Raw genomic sequence first — 18,017 nt, 5'->3', positions numbered from 1 at the left:
TGCCACGGGTACTCCTTTTCTCTAATCCCTCAGACAGAGACAAACACCTACCAGATCTTTATCAAGCATTCTTAAAACTACAGTACTCACATGGGAAAGTGAGGAAACAGATTGACAGAGCGAGACGGGTACCTAGAAATCACTTACTACAGGACAGGCCCAACAAGGAAAATATCAAAACATCACTGGCCATTATGTATAGCCCCCAGCTAAAACCTCTCCACCGCATTATCAACGATCTACAACCTAGCCTGGAAAACAATCCTTCACTCTCCCAGACCCTGGGAGGCAGGCCAGTCCTTGCTTACAGACAGCCCTCCAACCTGAAGCAAATATTCACCAGCAACTACATACCACAGGACAGAAACACTAACCCAGGAACCAATCCCTGTAGCAAACCTTGTTGCCTACTCTGTCCCCATATCCACTCTAGCAACACCATCAGAAGACCCAACCACATCAGCCACACCATCAGAGGCTCATTCACCTGCACGTCTACTAATGTGATATATACCATCATGTGCTAGCAATGCCCCTCTGCCATGTACACTGGCCAAAGGGGACAGTCCCTTCATAAAAGAATAAATGGACACAAATCGGACATCAGGAATGATAACATACAAAAGCCATTAGGAGAACACTTCAATCTTCCTGGACATTCTATAACCGATTTAAAAGTAGCTATACTTGAACAAAAAAACTTCAGAAACAGACTTCAAAGAGAAACAGCAGAACTAAAATTCATTTGCAAATGTAATGCCATTAATTTGGGCTTGAATAGGAATTGGGAGTGGCTGGCTCATTACAAAAGCAGCTTTGCCTCTCCTGGAATTGACGCCTCCTCATCTATTATTGGGAGTGGAATACATCCACCCTGATTGAATTGGCCCTGTCAACACTGGTTCTCCACTTGTGAGGTAACTCCCTTCCCTTCATGTGTCATTATATAATGCCTGCATTTGTAATTTTCACTCCATGCATCTGAAGAACTAGTGTTTTACCCATGAAAGCTTATGCTCAAATAAATCTGTTAGTCTTTAAGGTGCCACCAGACTCCTTGTTGTTTTTTGAGGTCTACTCTAGAAAGTTTTGCTGGCATAGCTATGTTGGTTAGGCATGTGGAAAAAAACATGCCCCTAAATAACGTAGCTATGCCAGCTCTTTCTACACAGGCTGTGATAGGTACACACCAACCGCCAAGTCCTTGAAGCATTTCCTAGTCCAGTGTCCTAGACCCTTGTCCACTGAATATTCACAGAATTACCAGGCTCAGTGTTCCCAAAGGAACAGAACACATTACTGTGTAAAGTATCAGAAGGGTAGCCATATTAGGCTGGATCTGAAAAAGCAGCAAAGAATCCTGTGGCAGCTTATAGACTAACAGACGTATTGAAGCATAAGCTTTCGTGGCTGAATACCCACTTCGTCAGATGCATCTGACGAAGTGGGTATTCACCCAAAGCTTATGCTCCTATGCGTCTGTAAGGTGCCACAGGACTCTTTGCCTCTATTACTGTGCAAGTTTCAGCAAGATCCACTACCTTGCTTAACACTTAGCACTTGCTTAGCACTTGGATATATTTATAGTGAAAACAAGAATAAGTTTGTCAAAGATTCAATATTCTAATAATAGTGAGTAAGAATATTGGAAACAATTACATATGAAACAAAATCATAACACACTTTTTTAGAGACTAAACTAACATTAACTTGTCAAAAGAAGTTTTCTCTCTCCCAAAATTCTCTTCAGTGTTTTTAAACCAAGGCTAGCTGAAACAAGCTCACTGTCTTTTTGTACTTCCTCAGTGAAGGATGCCTGGGTGTCTTCTCAGCGCCCCTTCCCTCATAGTTAAGCAAACCTGTGATGTGTACCTATGAGATAGGTTTTCTCTTCCTGTTACTTTTTTTTTTCTCTGAAGACCTTACAATATTTCATTTGCTTTCCACACAGACTGGTGATAAGAAGCCTATTGTGAATGAGACAGTACTCAACATACATGTGAACACAGATGAATAAGCAACTTTTGTCTATCAGAAAACATGTTTTTCACTTTAGCTGGTGACCAGTATCTACACACTGAAAATATATTCTTAAAATCTATCTATCTAGCACTTCTTACATAGTATTTGTACCTATATTTTACGCTCCCTGGTGAACTAGAATATACACACTTCTACACGTCTTTGCCAGTTGGCATTGAGAGGTTCTTGGGTCATGGACTCTTCATTAATATGTTTAATCTTCAACACATTTTAGACATTTCCTGTTGTTTTTTCCAGTTTTTTTCTTAACAAGTCTCTTGCTGATGACGTGTGGCTTTTTTTTTTTTACAGAAAAGGCTATGTAGTAGATTACTTTTAAAAAATTCTAAATTCTACATTAGGTGGCTAATTTAAAGTAAGTCATCTATTTTTTGTGCATTTGTGATTGCTCGCAAATATACATTATCTTTGAGAGCGTCTGTCGGCTCCTTTCTTCTTGAGCAGACACCCTACTGGATTACATTGACTTAAAACTCCTGAAGCATAGATTACATAATAGGAGAAAACATGAATCCATCAATCAAAACAAAATGGATGAAATAAAAATTTGTCCCACCAGCCTTGATGGCTACAAATTTTAAAGGTAGAAAACTGTTTTCTTTAGTTTTAATGAAAGAGACTCACCATTGAAATAATAACATTTGAACTGATATAGCCAGAATATTTTTGGTAGTGTGTCTTTGGGAAGTTGTGTATTTTTAAAGTATGAGATTTTATGTACAATAGAGTCAAATTAATCTTTTGAAGCAGATCAGGTTTGTTAGATTAATATAATGGGGTTAGTTTGGGTGAAGGCCTATGTGACACTTTTTCCCTGATGTGTACATCAACTGCCTGTCTGTGTACTGAAGGGATCATTTACCCTCTAGTAGAAAATAATTTTAATTATAAATGCATATAGAAGTCTGTTCACATTTGGGTAAAATGAATTTTCTTGTTGGAACACTATAGCTCATGAGTGTTAGCTGTACCTTGTGGAACTTGCAATAAGGAGTGGTCCTTGGGAAGTTGGGTGGGAAGGAAAGCAGAGACCTACTTGGTAACTGTAAAAGTCAGAAAAGAAGCACCAGGAAGCCTCTGTCTGCTAATTTAAGGGAGTGGAGACAGTCTGTGTAAAGTGTTTGTTCAGGCTTGGATCCATGTTTAAACATTTTTGAAAGTGCACCTTCTGGATTATGGGGCTGAGAGTTCATTTTGGGAGTTCTGACAGGTACACAATCCACTTAAATTTTGTTCTCGCAGTTTCACATCACAGTCTCTCCCAGTATTTCATAATTACCTGCTGTTTAAACTTTGAAGTGAAATTGTGAAGAGTATGTTTAAATGGACAGCAATTACCATCACCCAGCTTTATGCTGTTGATTTAGTTTGTGATATACTTGATGTGACTCAACCAGATTATCTGAAAGTATCGTACTGAAATATATATTAGCACAGCAGTGTGACTGATGCTATCATTAACTCAAATTTGACTTAAACAAAGAGTCAATTTTCTGAGCAAATCAAAAAGCTAATTTGCCTTCTCTAGTAGTAGCGCAACATAAGATTTTTGGGGACTTGTTCTTTCTGTCCTGTGTAAGCATCAAGCTCTGTATCAGGGTAGGAGAGTATCTGCATGCTGCTTTGCAGCGTCCCCCTTGACTCAAGCAGGAACAAAAGCAATGGGCTCCAGGAAGAGCTGTGTTTTGATTTTGTTGGTTGCAAAAACAGTCAGTAGTATGCAAGATCCCGAGTCCAGGGGGAGTAATGAAGGAAATAGCGAAGGGTCATTAGATTCCAAGAGAAGCAGTATGGGATAGCTGCCTTGATTTTTCCCCAAATGCACTGATATGTACAGGTTTAGGCAGTTTGGTGTGAGATGGGCATACAGGCTTGGTTAGCACAGGGTAGTGTGGGGGCGGGCAAAAGCTGCTGCGGGGCTATAGCTCAACCATGTTTGCTGTAAGCAGAACAAATTGGTGTTACAAACGGTTTCAAAAATATGTTTTAGATTGTAGTGTGGGTTGGCCTTTATGTGAGCACCTGAAGAATAGCTCACTGTAGGTGGGTTTTTTTAATGGAAACAATAGATTTGGTTCCTGTGACACAGTACAATGTGACATAGAAACCAAGGATGAGCCTGTATTAGCTGAGAAGACAATTTGTCACTATGAAAAAATGCCAGAACCAGTTTTGCTATAATTAGATAAACAGGAGTGGAGTTCAAAATAAATAACTTCTCAGACATTGGGTGTTAGTGTTGATGGGCACAGAGAACAAGAGTAATTACTTACAATCATGTTTATTAAGTAAATGTGATTACACTAGTAAAGACGGAAATTATCAAATGGTGGGGGCTCTGATTAATAATTTACTTTATTTGGTTTAACATTCATTAATATATTTTTACTGCTTTAGAACTGTATGCTTACTTTGAAAACTAAGTGAATTTACTCTGAGTCTCAATCTTACTTGACTGTTGAGACAGATTTAAGTACTTGTAGAGATAGAATAATTAAGATGCTATTAAAGCCCAAACGTATACTAGTCATAATTTTTAAGAATGTAGTATAGTGTATACTAGGGCTGTGGATTAATCTCAGTTAACTCAAGTGATTAATTTAAAAAATTAACTGCAATTAAAAAAATTAATCGTGCTTAATCACACTGTTAAACAATAGAATACCAATTGAAATTTATTAAATATTTTTGGATATTTTTCTACATTTTCAAATATATTGATTTCTGTTACAAACACAGAGTACAAAGTGTACAGTGCTCACTTTATATTTTTATTACAAATATTTGCACCGTAAAAATGATAAAAGAAATAGTATTTTTCAATTCACCTCAAACGAGTACTGTTGGGCAATCTCTTTATCGTGAAAGTGTAACTTACAAATGTTTGTTTGTTTGTTTGTTTTTTTTTGTTTTGGTTTTTTGTTGCATAGCTGCACTCAAAAACAAAACAATGTACAACCTAGAAGTCCACTCAGTCCTCCTTCTTGTTCAGCCAATTGCTAAGACAAACAAGTTTGTTTACATTTTCAGGAGATACTGCTGCCTGCTTTTTATTTACAATGTCACCTGAAAGTGAGAACAGGCGTTTGTATGGCACTTTTGTAGCCAGCATTGCAAGGTATTTATGTGCCAGATATGCCCCTTTATGCTTTGGCTACCATTCCAGAGAACATGCTTCCATGGTGATACTCGTTTAAAAAAAAAAAAAGTTAATTAAATTTGTGACTGAACTCCTTGGAGGAGAATTGTATGTCTCCTGTTCTGTTTTACCCACACTTTGCCATATAGTTCATGTTACAGCAGTCTCGGATGACAGCCTAGCACATATTGTTCGTTTTAAGAACACTTTCACAGCAGATTTGACAAAATGCAAAAAAGGTACCAATCTGAGATTTCTAAAAATAGCTACAGTGCTCAACCCAAGGTTTAAGAATCTTAAGTGCTGTCCAAAATCTGAGAGGGACGAGGTGAGGAGCATGCTTTCAGAAGTCTTAAAAGAGTAGCACTCGGAGGTGGGAACTACAGAACCCGAACCAGCAAAAAAGAAAATGAGCCTTCTGCTGGTGGCATGTGACTTAGATGACAAAAATGAACATGCGTTGGTCCGCTCTGCTTGCATCATTATCTAGCAGAACCCGTCATCAGCATGGAAGCAAGTCCTCTGGAATGGTGGTTGAAGCATGAAGACACATATGAATCTTTAGTGCTTCTGACTTGTAAATATCTTGCGACACTGGCTAAAACAGTGGAAGGTAAGGATTTGGCCTACAGGTCGTTAGCCTAATGATCTGAGTATATGCTTTTATGAAACAGATTCCTGTAACCCTTCACATTAACTTCTCTTGGGTTATGGCAGGCTAGGTGTAACATTTATTTGCCTTTCTTGCTGTGTTAGTCATAAAGGGAAATTTAATTGTCTTCCTTCCTTTTCTCCCCGAACAGCATATGCTCTGTACAAACAAAACTCTTTAAAAAGCGTAGTTCTTCCTACTCATGCCGGAATGTTGTTTCTCTTGCTTTTTTGTGTCCATAAGAAACTGTCGGGGAGGACATCTAACACCCGTGGGCCGCAGGGATTGGCATGTGTACTGTTCTGTAAGAATAAGAAAGACACAGAGTAACTTTCTCTTGTGGTTTAGCTTTCACTTGCCACAAACATTTCTATTTCTTTGCTCTCAGAAGTGGAAGTAAGCCAGAAACATGCTGAATGAGCTACATCAGGTCCCAGCTAACCTACACAAAGCTACCATTTTTTGTTTTCTTATCCCTGGGCTCCCATTTTACACATTTGCTTCGTGTCCTGGTGACCCTCTCTCCAGCTGAGAGCCCTGGTGCCCCATCACAATTACTTTGTGTAATGGCTTATTTAATGTTACAGGTCTTCACTTATTAGGCAAAAACTTCTCTTCAGACAATCAATTTAAAGGATTCACAGATGACAAATACTAAATGCTACTGACCTCTTTGAAAGCCCTTTCCCAGCAAAATAGGACTGGTGAAGACTTACAAATATATCATTAGTAGTCTTATGGAAACCTACTTGTGATAGCTACTACCTACCAAATTCATGGTCCATTTTAATCAATTTCATGGTCATAGGATTTTAAAAATTGTAAATTTCATGATGTCAGCTATTTAAATCTGAAATTTCACATGTTGTAATTGTAGGGGTTCTGACCCAAAAAGGAGGGGGGGGTCTCGTGGGGGATGTCACGTTACTGCTATCCTTACTTCTACACTGCTGCTGGTGATGGAGCTGCCTTCAGAGCTGAGCACTTGGAGAGTAGGGATGTAAATATTAGTTTAAAAAATTAACCGGTAAACAATTTAAAATTATATCGTTTAATCAGTTAACTGAGGTCGCTCCGGCCGGCCTGGTGTGGGGCGGCCGGGGCTGGGGTCACTCCAGGCACAGGGCAGCCGGGCATGGGGCCTTTGCGGCTGGGTGTGGGGCAGCAGGTTTAATGGTAAAGGTTGGTTAACGGTAAGCCTAATGCTTACCATTGAACCTTTTACATCCCTACTGGAAAACAGCAGCTGCTGACTGAAGGCACAGTCACTGCCAGCAGCAGTAAGGATGGCATGGTATGGCATTTCCATCCTTACTTCTGCTCTGCTGCTGGCAGGGTGCTGCCTTCAGAGATGGCTACCCAGCCGACAGCTGCCGTTCTCCAGCCACCCGGCTCTGAAGAAGGAAGGGTGGCAATACCGTGACCCCCCATTTAAAAAAAAACCTTCTGCGCCCGCCCCCCGCAACTCCCTTTTGGGTCAGGACTCCCGATTTGAGAAATGTTGGTCTCCCCTGTGAAATCTGTGTAGTATAAGATTAAAAAAAAAAACACAAAAGACCAGATTTCACAGTCCATGTTGCGTTTTCATAGCCATGAATTTGGTAGTGCCCTAGTAATAGCTAAAGATCTGATTCAATTTAACTTTTTGACTAGTACATTGGCACATGTTCTAAGTATCACCAGATTTTGAATAGCCTTGCACTGAGTGTTAATCTCAGGATTAACTGTTGTCCTTCACCATTTAAGGGCCTAATCTTGTGGTCAGGTGCAGACCTATTGAGCTCAGTGGTGGATTGCCTAATAATGAACACTATACCCCTATATACTATAGGCTGGCAGAGATGCAGGGGAAAACTGCAAAAAAAAAAGAGGAAAATGCGGTGAAATGTAAAGGAATTTTCCAGGTGTGTGGCTGCTTTTGTCAGGGTGGATTGATTCTAAATCACCAAGTGCAAAGCCTTGTTTTTTTTAAATGATTGGTTATAATCAACTTTTCTGTTTGTACTTCAGTTACTTTCTAAAGAAAGGTGCATTCTCATAGGTGTATATATAACCATTGAAACATGTTGATTTACATCTAAATAGAGACATTACCGTAGATTTGGTATATCTTTTTGATGCCTAAGGGGCCACACTTAACACTCTCTCTCTCTTTTCTTAAGCAATTACATAGCTCAGTACTCTCAGATTCTTATTAATTGCACAATTTTAATGTTAGAAAAAGGTGAACAATATATTTATTAGATGATTAACTTTTTGCTCATGATTTGTGTTAAGATGCATTAGCTTGGTAACTAATTGAATTAAACCGAAAACAGCATATAACATTTATTTTTATGAAAAAAAATTTTAAATGTTTTGAATCCATAAACTTCTCTTATCTAAACGTTTTACATTTAGAATTAAATTATTTGTTAAACAAAGGAGTTAACTATGGACAATGAAATAAGCTGATCGTAAACACTTTGAGTTAGTTTTCTTGACCTGAAGAAGAGCTCTGTGTAAGCTCGAAAGCTTGTTTCTCTCACCAACAGAAGATGGTCCAATAAAAGATATTATGACCCCTGCCTTGTTTCTCTGATAATTTCAGGTCAGCCTGAGAAATTATCAAATATGCCTTAGGGCATGGCTACACTTGCAGATGTAGAGCGCTTTGAGTTAATCCAGCGTTCATAGAGCGCAGTAGGGAAAGCACTGCAGTCTGTCCACACTGACAGTTTCAAGCGCACTAGTGTGGCCACATTTGCAGCACTTGCAGCGGCATTGCGAGCTGTGCATTATGGGCAGCTATCCCAGCATGCAAGTGGCTGCAATATGCATTTCAAATGGGTGAGGTGGGGTGGAGTGTGACAGGGAGTGTGTTGTGTGTATGTGGGGGGAGAGAGTGGGTTTTTGGGGAGCTGAGAGCATGTCATCATGCTATCTTGTAAGTTCAGACAGCAGCAAATCCCCCTCCCCCCCGCCTCTCTCTCTCTCTCTCTCTCTCTCATACACAACATTCCACACTAATGGTTGCTTTGTGTCGGAGTAGATAAGCAGCCGGCTGTCAGAAACGGAGCTTTCAAAAGGCATTTCCGCATTCCTGCAGCCGATTCCAAACAATGACTAGAATGGCCACTTGACTTAAGGGGATTATGGGACGTTTCTGGAGGCTGATCAGAGCGTGGTAAAGCAACACCCCATTCAAGCTGGTGCCGCAGCGCTCCAGCAAGGGCGCAGCAAACGTTATTCCACTCGCCAAGGTGGAGTACGAGCAGCACTGTAGCCGTGGAGTCAGAGTGCTCTATGTGCCTTGGCAGTGCAGACGGGTAGTGAGGTAGTGCTTCCGGTGCTCTTTTATTGTGCTGTATCTCTCAAGTGTAGCCAAGCCCTCAGTCAGAGTGACTGTAGTTTAAGTTCTTACTCACCAAAGTCTCTTAAAAATGAGATGATCTCCTAAATTACTTAATTGTCCTTCTAACTTTTAAAACTAATAGATCTCATCTTCTCCCTTCCTCACATTTATTCATAATTGGAAGAGAAGTAAAAGCATAAAACTTGTCTAAATCCCAATCAGTTTCTCTATTTTTGAATGAATTAGTTCAAATGAAGAAAATATTGTTTCTGTGCCTGCAGAAGAGGATACTACTGTCAAAAATTGATTTAGCAGTTCAGCAAACTGTGACTTGTGCTTAGCTACTGACTTTCTTTAAATGGAGAACTGAGCCAATCAGAGCTTAGGTAAGGAGAAGCTGTAAAGTAAGAGTAATGAGACCACTCAAGTGGGGTCAGTGGATGATCCTGATAAGATGCATGGTATCTCCTGGCACCTTAGAGACTAACAAATTTATTAGAGCATAAGCTTTCGTGAGCTACAGCTCACTTCATCGCTTATGCTCTAATAAATTTGTTAGTCTCTAAGGTGCCACAAGTACTCCTTTTCTTTTTGCGAATACAGACTAACATGGCTGCTACTCTGAAACATGGTATCTCCTGGAGTCAGAGGCCAGGTCCCAGTATGTGTTCTGATTTTGCCAGTCTTTCATCCAGTGGCACAGCCCAAGTCCCCCACAGGATCAAGCCCTTAATACAGTACAATTTATGTCATATTTATAAAGCTTGACCTCAAAAGTTAGATGTTTTTTCTTTATATAGAAAAGCTGCCTTTAATGCAGAGTTTTTGATAGAGGCTCATTGATTCAGCATATTTTTTATTTAAAATGTTTTAAGAGATTATAACATAAGGCATTAAAATATTTGTTAAATTCAGATTTCATTTTAAATGGGTTTATTTACAAAAATGTAAATAATAAAATTCCTTTAAGAAAATCATCCATTTTTATCCACCCTGCTTTTTTTGGGGGCGGGCGGGGAGGAAGACAACTGATTTTATACTAATACAATATATTGTGATATGTGTAATTGAAAATGTTAGGGAAATGAATGTTGTTCCATCTGTATCCAATTCTAGATAATGTATTTAAATAAAACACAAGTTTTACAGGGGTAACTGGGTGAACCTCTGGCCTGTGATATACAGGAGGTCAGATTAGGTGATCTAGTGGTTCTTTCTGACCTTAAACTCTATGAATCAGAATGTATTTAATCCAGGTTCCAAACTGGATTAATCGGGTATAAATATCCTGGGCTGGTACAAGGTGCTATGTGACCTTTTAATGAGATGAGGACCATCTGGTTCTGTTTTCTTGGGAAATACAGCAGTATAGCTCTTTTACTATTTTTCTGGGGTTAATGTTTACTACTGAACCAAATGGAAGAGTAAACCTACTGAATGACTGACATAATACCTTCAGGGTATTGTGGAGGTATCCTGTTCAGGTGTAGACTGTACTTCACCTTCACCTTTTAGCTTAAGAAATCATTCAGGCTCTGGGTATACAGACAGACTTGCTTAAATTGTGATGTCAGTATTTTTAAAATAGCCTAGGCAAGTACATTCAGGCCAACATCAGCACAGTAAAGAGGGCACTCTGGCCTTATCAAGGAATAAGTAAGGGGGACAGAGTTAGATTCTGATTTACAGCTTTTCGGCTGTTTTTAAGATAGATAGCATTAGCTGCAATCACATTGCACTTTAAAGCTACCAAACAACTTCGTTAAAGCACCATATTTAAACATTGCAAACGTGTGTCTGGAGAAGGGACTGTCTCAAACATGATTTAAAAGTATAGTTGTAAAATGGACAAGGCTTAAAACAATTTGCTTGATTTATGTGTACTATAGAGTTTAAGAAACTGGATGTTGCTAAGGTAACTACTGAATATCCAGGTTTCATTTGCCAGACTTTTGAACCTCTGTAGTAGTCCACTTGCAGGTGATATGTACAGTATACTGCAACACTTTTTTTTTTTTTAAAGAGAAAAAGTGCCACATTCAGTTGAAATGGAAAGGGACAGCTACTAAGCATGAAGGGACAGAGAGAACCCCCAGTTGCATTTAATCTTGTCAGTGTATTGGGTAAGTCCCTTTTGTAGAAGGGACTAACTGCCCAAATTTTCAAAAGTGTGCATTTGCGCACACAAAATGGATATTTGTGTGCATTCACCACCCTGACTTCTGTGCACACATGAAGGGATGCGTGATACCAGTGCTTAATTTGTGCCAGGGCGTACCTCTAGGCTTGGCAGTTCATAGCCCTGGCACCTCTGGGCTTGCTGTGTCAGTTATGAAAATAAAAGAGTTGTTTGAGCCCTGGCATCTTACTGCTTGATCCTCAGCACCTCTCTTGTTACAAATTAAGTACTGCATGAGACCCTTGAAAATTGAGCCAAAATGTCTGCCCAAGTTATAGAAAAGGAGCAAGATCATAGAGTGTACTTTTCCAGAAGGCCTTGATTGTCCTGAGCTTTTCTTGATTCTGTTGTGCTTAATGGAGACTTGCACAAGTGTTTTACTGTTTAAGAAAGGACTCTTCTCCCAAGTGTTTGGCAAGAGTTTGAGTTAAATAGGTGTAAATAAAACAAGTTGTAACAGTCCAGCAGAAGAAAATCCCTTCTCTTTATCAGTTGCTCAGGTTTCATTCTCATGATGCACTCATACCATGTGTTCTCCCATCATCCAAAGATTTTTCCAGCAAAAATAGAAAATAAAGTCCTAATATTTCTAATGGTTACTTTAAAGAATAAGGTATCGCTTTCTATAAATCATAATGTTTACAAAAAGCATTAAACTTTTTTTTTTTTTTGCCGGCCACTTTTAAAATATAGTTTCTATTATATTTCAGTTTATAAAACTATAAAAGTCTGTAGGTACCCAGGTAGGTTCAACTAGGCTTTGAAGTTGACACCCACAGGTAGCTGAATGGTATCTGAATAAAAATGTCCCACTCTTTGCTGCTACTGTTGACATGCTTGAAGACACTTTCCTGCTGAGTTAACTGACTGAGTTAACATCTTAGGATATGCAGTTGATTGCCGGGAAGGTTTTTTCAAACAGAAAACCCTAGAACTTTAAAGGGTAGGGATTATGTCTATGTTTTAAATATATCGTATCTAGTTTGTCCTTCATATAAGTATTAATCCAGATACTCAGATTAACCTTGGCTATCGAGGATGCTTGAGAACAAAATCAAACTGAAAAAATGCAATTCAAAATTCTTTGGGTAACTGACATTGTTCATTCTAGATACTTAAGGTCTGTATTCTAGTCAGATGTGTCGTTTTACTAATTAATTTAAAAATCTAATTCTTACAAAATGTCTTTGGAATAGGATGGGGGAAATCTGAAGAGAGAGCATGGAAGTTTTTTTCCTGTTTTTGGGAGGGGTCCAAATTTAATCTCTACCTTTTTTAAAAAACTTTAGTTTCCACCATGTAACAAAGGAGTTAGTGTTCTTCCATTGTTATGTAGCACCCAGGTCTGTAACAGTTTTATTTTTTGCTTTACAGGGATAATGGCCCAACCAGCAACGCCAGCATTGTCCGTCCATGATGAGGACTCCTCTGAAAGCAGAATGGTGGTTACATTCCTCATGTCAGCACTTGAGTCAATGGTTAGTGTGGCTAGTTGCTTCAGTATGTTAGAATTATGTCGCTCTCACATACAAAATTACAACATTTTCCTGAAAATTGTTGCATGCCATTTTCACTTATAGCTTTTATGCTTTACCTTTATGTAGACTGCTCTGTAATAGAAGAATAGAACTGTAGAATACTCAAGAGTGAGTTGATAGCATATTTTTCAATAAAAAAAAACAACCTCAGTTCAGTCTATTCAAGCAAACCATGCTAATAATAATCATAACTTTTGACTATAGTGGAGATATGATCTGAACTGAGAGATTGCACTATTAGGCTGGGATTTCAGACAGCAGTTGAGGGCAATTTGTAGTTTCCAACTGGTTAAGCCACTGTAAGGATAATTATGGTATGCTACACTAGTGTATTCCTTGCCTACTCTAGGATATTGCACTGGTGTAGTTGTACCAGTAGGTGAAAGCAAAGTATAGACATGGCCTTAGTCTTACAGGTTTAACTTAAGACAACAGTGAAAACACCACAGAACTGTTGAGCTTGAAGATATTGAACAGGAATGCTTCTCCTGCTTCCCATCATGAGGATAATCCTGTGGCTAAGGCATGGGACTGAGAATTGGGGGTCCTCCTTGTGACTTTGAGTAAATCTATTAATCTCTGTGATTTGGCTTCCTCATGTTTAAAATGGAAAAGATAATATTTATCCTCACAGGAGTGTTTTGAGGGTAAGGCCTTGTTCACACACAGAATTTGTACAGACTTGACTAAATGGGTCCAGAGATGGATGTAGTTAAGTTGGTGTATCCCCTTTGCATGAACACTCTTAAATCAGCTAAATCATTATAAGGCTAAATCAGTTTGAATGTTTACACAACAAGGGTGTACCAGTTTAACTCAGGCCTGATCTACCCCAAAACTTAGATTAACCTAACTACATTGCTCAGAGTTGTGAAAATTTCACACCTGGTACGATGTGGTTAGGTTGACTTAACCCCCACTGTAGACTGGAGTCTTCCTTCAACCTATCATCCACTTCTCAAGCGGCGTGGATTTACTACAGTGATAGAAAATCCCCTTCTGTCACTGTAGTGCTTATTCTACAGCAGCATAGCTGCAGTGCTTGTACTGTAGACATACCATCACTCAGTTTCTGACCAGATTTAGTTCAGTTGGTACAACGTGTGTAGACAACACCTAACTTCATGAATACTTCTAAAGTGCTCTTAGATTCTCAGATGAAAGGCACTATAGAAGTATAAATTATCTATTGTTAATGAATGGCATTGTATTATTTGCAATAGCTTTGAGAGCTATACCGTGGCAGCACTGGAAAATAAATTGTTTTCTGCATGGTTTCATGTAAAACTGCATTAACTGTACTTCTAACTATTGTAGTTCAAAGCAGCTCTGTTTTTTTTTCTTTTATAGTGTAAAGAACTTGCCAAGTCCAAGGCAGAAGTTGCCTGTATTGCTGTGTACGAAACAGATGTGTTTGTAGTTGGAACTGAGAGGGGAAGAGCCTTTGTCAATACAAGGAAAGATTTTCAGAAGGATTTTGTTAAATACTGTAAGTTTCCAAAAAAAAAAGGTATTTCACAAATACTTAATTATACATGATAGTACACTGAACTCTGTACCTAATAAGTGTTTCAATGCCTTGGTCTTGCCATAATTGACAGTTATATTATGTAACTCAGTGTTTAAGAACATTTTTTTTTTTTTTTTTACACAAACATGATATTCAACATCCATGGTTTAGTTCACAGTGGTACTTTTACCTCAGCCAAAAGGTAATGTTACAAGACTAGCTAAAGTTCTAACTGTGTTAAACTCTGTCTACACGGAAGGTACAAAGTGATGTTTTATATCATGTTTGCTAAGGCCGTTTTTAAAAAGCATCTTTTTTTGTAGTATAGAAGATAGACTCTTGGGTAGTCAACTACTTTCAACTATGACAGACAGTCCCTTAATTCCTCAGGTGACTTCATATCTTCTCAGAGCTTACATGAAGCTTTTGACATGGGTAATAAAACCTTAGGGCTTGCCTACAGCTTTTTGTAACGCCATAATATATTGCACAGCGTTAAGCTATGCTGATAGAAGCATATTTATACTGGTATGAGTGCATCCATACTTGGGGGTTGTCCTGCTTTAACTATATCTGTTTCTAAACTATACTGGTCTAGCTAAATGGTACAACCTTTGTGTGTAGACAAGGCCTAAGAGATGGCCCGCTTAGAATATGCCAGACCGTCTTTCAAAAGATTAATGACCTGCCTTGGAGCTTGTATTTCAACGATCAGTCTGCCCATCAAGAAAAATGGTTTCTGATGGTCCTTACGTAATTGGTCATTGAAGAATGTAGTTTTGCCTGGCTAAGTGGAGTTTTTGTTAAAAACTAAAAATCATCCTTCACCCCGTCTCCTTCGATTATTAAATATTGCTTGACTGACAGACATATTTCCCTCGCCTACCTTGTGTGTCTCGTATCCTGAGACCAAAACATCTACAACAACACTGCAAACAGACCTATTTAGTCCATCATAGAAACAGTGGACATACTTGAACAGTGTTTTTGCTGCTGTTTAAAATTCTAAATCAGAGCTCATTCTCTCAGCACTCATTCTTTATTCATGGCAGGACTCTGTTGTTTAACTGTCATACAGAATCATATACACACAGCCGCTATAGAAGTAATTATTCTGCTTGATTCGCAGTGAAGTTACTGTTCAAAGTACAGCATTATAACTTCATTGAAGAATCAAATAGTAGATGAGGTGTTACTGAACCAAGTCCTTATTTAAACACAAATAGTTCTGGTAAATGGCAAACACTAAGAATAAGTATGATAAACACTTGATGGCAAATGAGTTGGATTATGCAAGACTTTTGTCATTATGACTATCCTTCTTAAATTATCTCAATTTTCCACCTTTGAGTGATAATGGCTGCTGCAGCTTGTACTTTCCTGTTCTCAGGGTGGAATGAAAGAGGAGTATTGCTCCTTGTGTTGGTTAAGTCACATAATTCTATGAATAAAACTTCCTGTTCAAGTATGGGCAATGTTTGTTGCAGCAAGGCCACAGGGAGGCTTAACTCTCCGCTGGGTTTCTATTCCTACCCACTTCCTGTGGCAACATGAAGCTACTATTTTTGTATGTAGTATAGTAGCACTTGAAGGCCCTATTGTGCTATGAGCTATGCATAGTTCGGTGGTTTTCAACCTTTTTTCATTTGCGGATCCCTAAAAAATTTCGAATGGAGGTGCACTCCCCTTTGGAAATTCAACCTGTGGTCTGCGGACCCCTACCATAGAAGTCTTAGATTAAAAACGGACTGAACACAATTTAACTATAAATGTTTGTGTGTGCTTGGTGCTAAACTGTGGGCTTCTATGGTAATGAAAACACTTCCTGGTTTTGACCTGTAGGTGGGGGTATTCCCATAGTTTTGATAATGCCTTTGATTGAGAATGCCTTTTCTGGAATCTAAAACTTTATTTTCATAAAAAGAAAAGGCACCTGTATCGCAAAATCTTTTGTGAGCTACACTCACTGCATCCGATGAAGTGAGCTATAGCTCACAAAAGCTTATGCTCAAATAAACGTGTTAGTCTCTAAGGTGCCACAAGTTCTCCTTCTCTTTTTTTTTCGATACAGATAAACACGGCTGCTACTCTGAAATCTGTTTATTTTCATAGTCACCTTTTGTGGACCCCTTAGACATAGTCTCCGGACCTCCAGGGCTCCACTGATCCCAGGCTGAAAACCATTGACGTAAATATAAAGAAAGGCCATACCATGAAAAATTTACCATCTAACAGACAAAGGGAGAGAGACAAGCAGGCAGAGCGAGATTGTGATTTGCCCAAGGTCATGCAGAAAGTCAGTGGAAGAGCTGGGAAATGAACTCTGATCTTGTGTCCCAAACCATGCTTTAATCACAAGACCATCTTCTCATAAGGCTTTGCACTCAAGCAACTTGTAGCATACCACCCTTGCATTGGATTGTGCATAGCGTAAACATAGGTTTTTTTATGGAAGCACAATATTTTGATGTTCAGTTTATCCAGATCCTTCCTTTGTTTCACTCCAGTTTACAGGGTATTCATACTCATAAAGTGTTCAGGACCTTAATAGTGGTGTTACTGGTATCCTTCCCCAAATGCTTCATGATTTAGATGTGATCAGTCTTTGCCAACCTAAGGACCAGGCATTCTGCTCCCATATTAGAGTTCAGTGATTTTTTATTTTAAACAGTTGTCTTATTTTAAAGGAGATGTGCTAACTTTTCATGAAGTTAGTACTCCTAATCTGTGTTACAACCTGTATTTGTGGGAAATTGGCCCTCTCTGACTTAGTGGGGATTTTTGTTGTTTGGGGTGTCTGTTTTTTATTTGGTGCTGACCTCATTAAATCTACCTGCCATCTGGTACCATAAATGCTGTTACCTTTGGATAACAGTTTTGGGATTTTTCTTTCTGCTTGATAGCAGCCTAGTCTGTAAACAAGTCATGATACCCAAGATTGAGGCACTGTGGAATTCTTAGATAAGTTACCAGATGTAAACTAGACTCTTTACCCTTTTTGTTTGCTTGGCACTATATTGCTAGTTGTTCAGTGCTTCCAGTTTCCCATAGTGGTATATGTGCAAACAATAAACCTTTGGTGTCAAGAATGTTAAAATTGCAGTGCTTCGTTGGATGAAGCTTTTTCAAACCTAATAGATATTTCTTCATGGAATCATTTTGATTTAGAAGGGATGTAAAACAGACCAGAAGAAGGGATTTATTTATATATTTTATTTTGGGGGGGGTGAGGGGGAGAAGCAAGACTGAGAAAAGGTCAAATTAACTCATATCTAGTACTCTGTGTAAAGGTTGACTTTATTATTCCTAATAAATTAATGTTTGTTCTAGCTTTAACTGTCCCCAGTGATGCTGATTCCACCACCTCCCTTGGCAGCTTGAACTGTTCTTGTAACTAGGGTTTATAACAGTTGTCCTAATATGAAACTCAAAACCAGGGAGGCCTTCTCCCCCCACCAACCCTTGCCCTTTCAGTTAAGATGTGAACGTGCAAAAAGCATGTTTTGAGACATTAGTAGGTCCTCTTAAAAAAAAAACAAAAAAAACAAAAACAAAAAAACACCCAGGGAAGGCCAGAATTGATCCTATCATTTCTCAGGTTAAAAAAAAAGGGGGGGGCCAG

At 38.8% G+C, this 18,017-nt stretch overlaps 1 protein-coding gene across 9 annotated transcripts in view; it reads left to right on the top strand.

Moving 5' to 3' along the window:
• The window catches only part of GTF2I (general transcription factor IIi), a 78,013-nt gene that overhangs the window by 3,801 nt on the left and 56,195 nt on the right, over nucleotides 1–18,017 (top strand). For all 9 annotated transcript variants that reach the window (XR_005289301.2, XR_006276168.1, XR_006276167.1 and 6 more), the window contains exons 2-3: nucleotides 12,722–12,825; nucleotides 14,236–14,374. Coding sequence is in view for 6 of the 9 variants with exons in the window: in XM_038375442.2 (XP_038231370.1) it covers nucleotides 12,727–12,825; nucleotides 14,236–14,374 (238 nt within the window). In the remaining 3 variants the exon portion in view is untranslated. The remainder of the gene's footprint in view (nucleotides 1–12,721; nucleotides 12,826–14,235; nucleotides 14,375–18,017) is intronic.

The sequence above is a fragment of the Dermochelys coriacea genome, chromosome 17 (genome assembly GCF_009764565.3).
Source record: "Dermochelys coriacea isolate rDerCor1 chromosome 17, rDerCor1.pri.v4, whole genome shotgun sequence".
In the NCBI taxonomy this organism is placed as follows: Eukaryota; Metazoa; Chordata; order Testudines; family Dermochelyidae; genus Dermochelys; species Dermochelys coriacea.
Note: the sequence above shows the minus strand (reverse complement) of the source record. Positions and strands in the feature narration are given on the sequence as shown.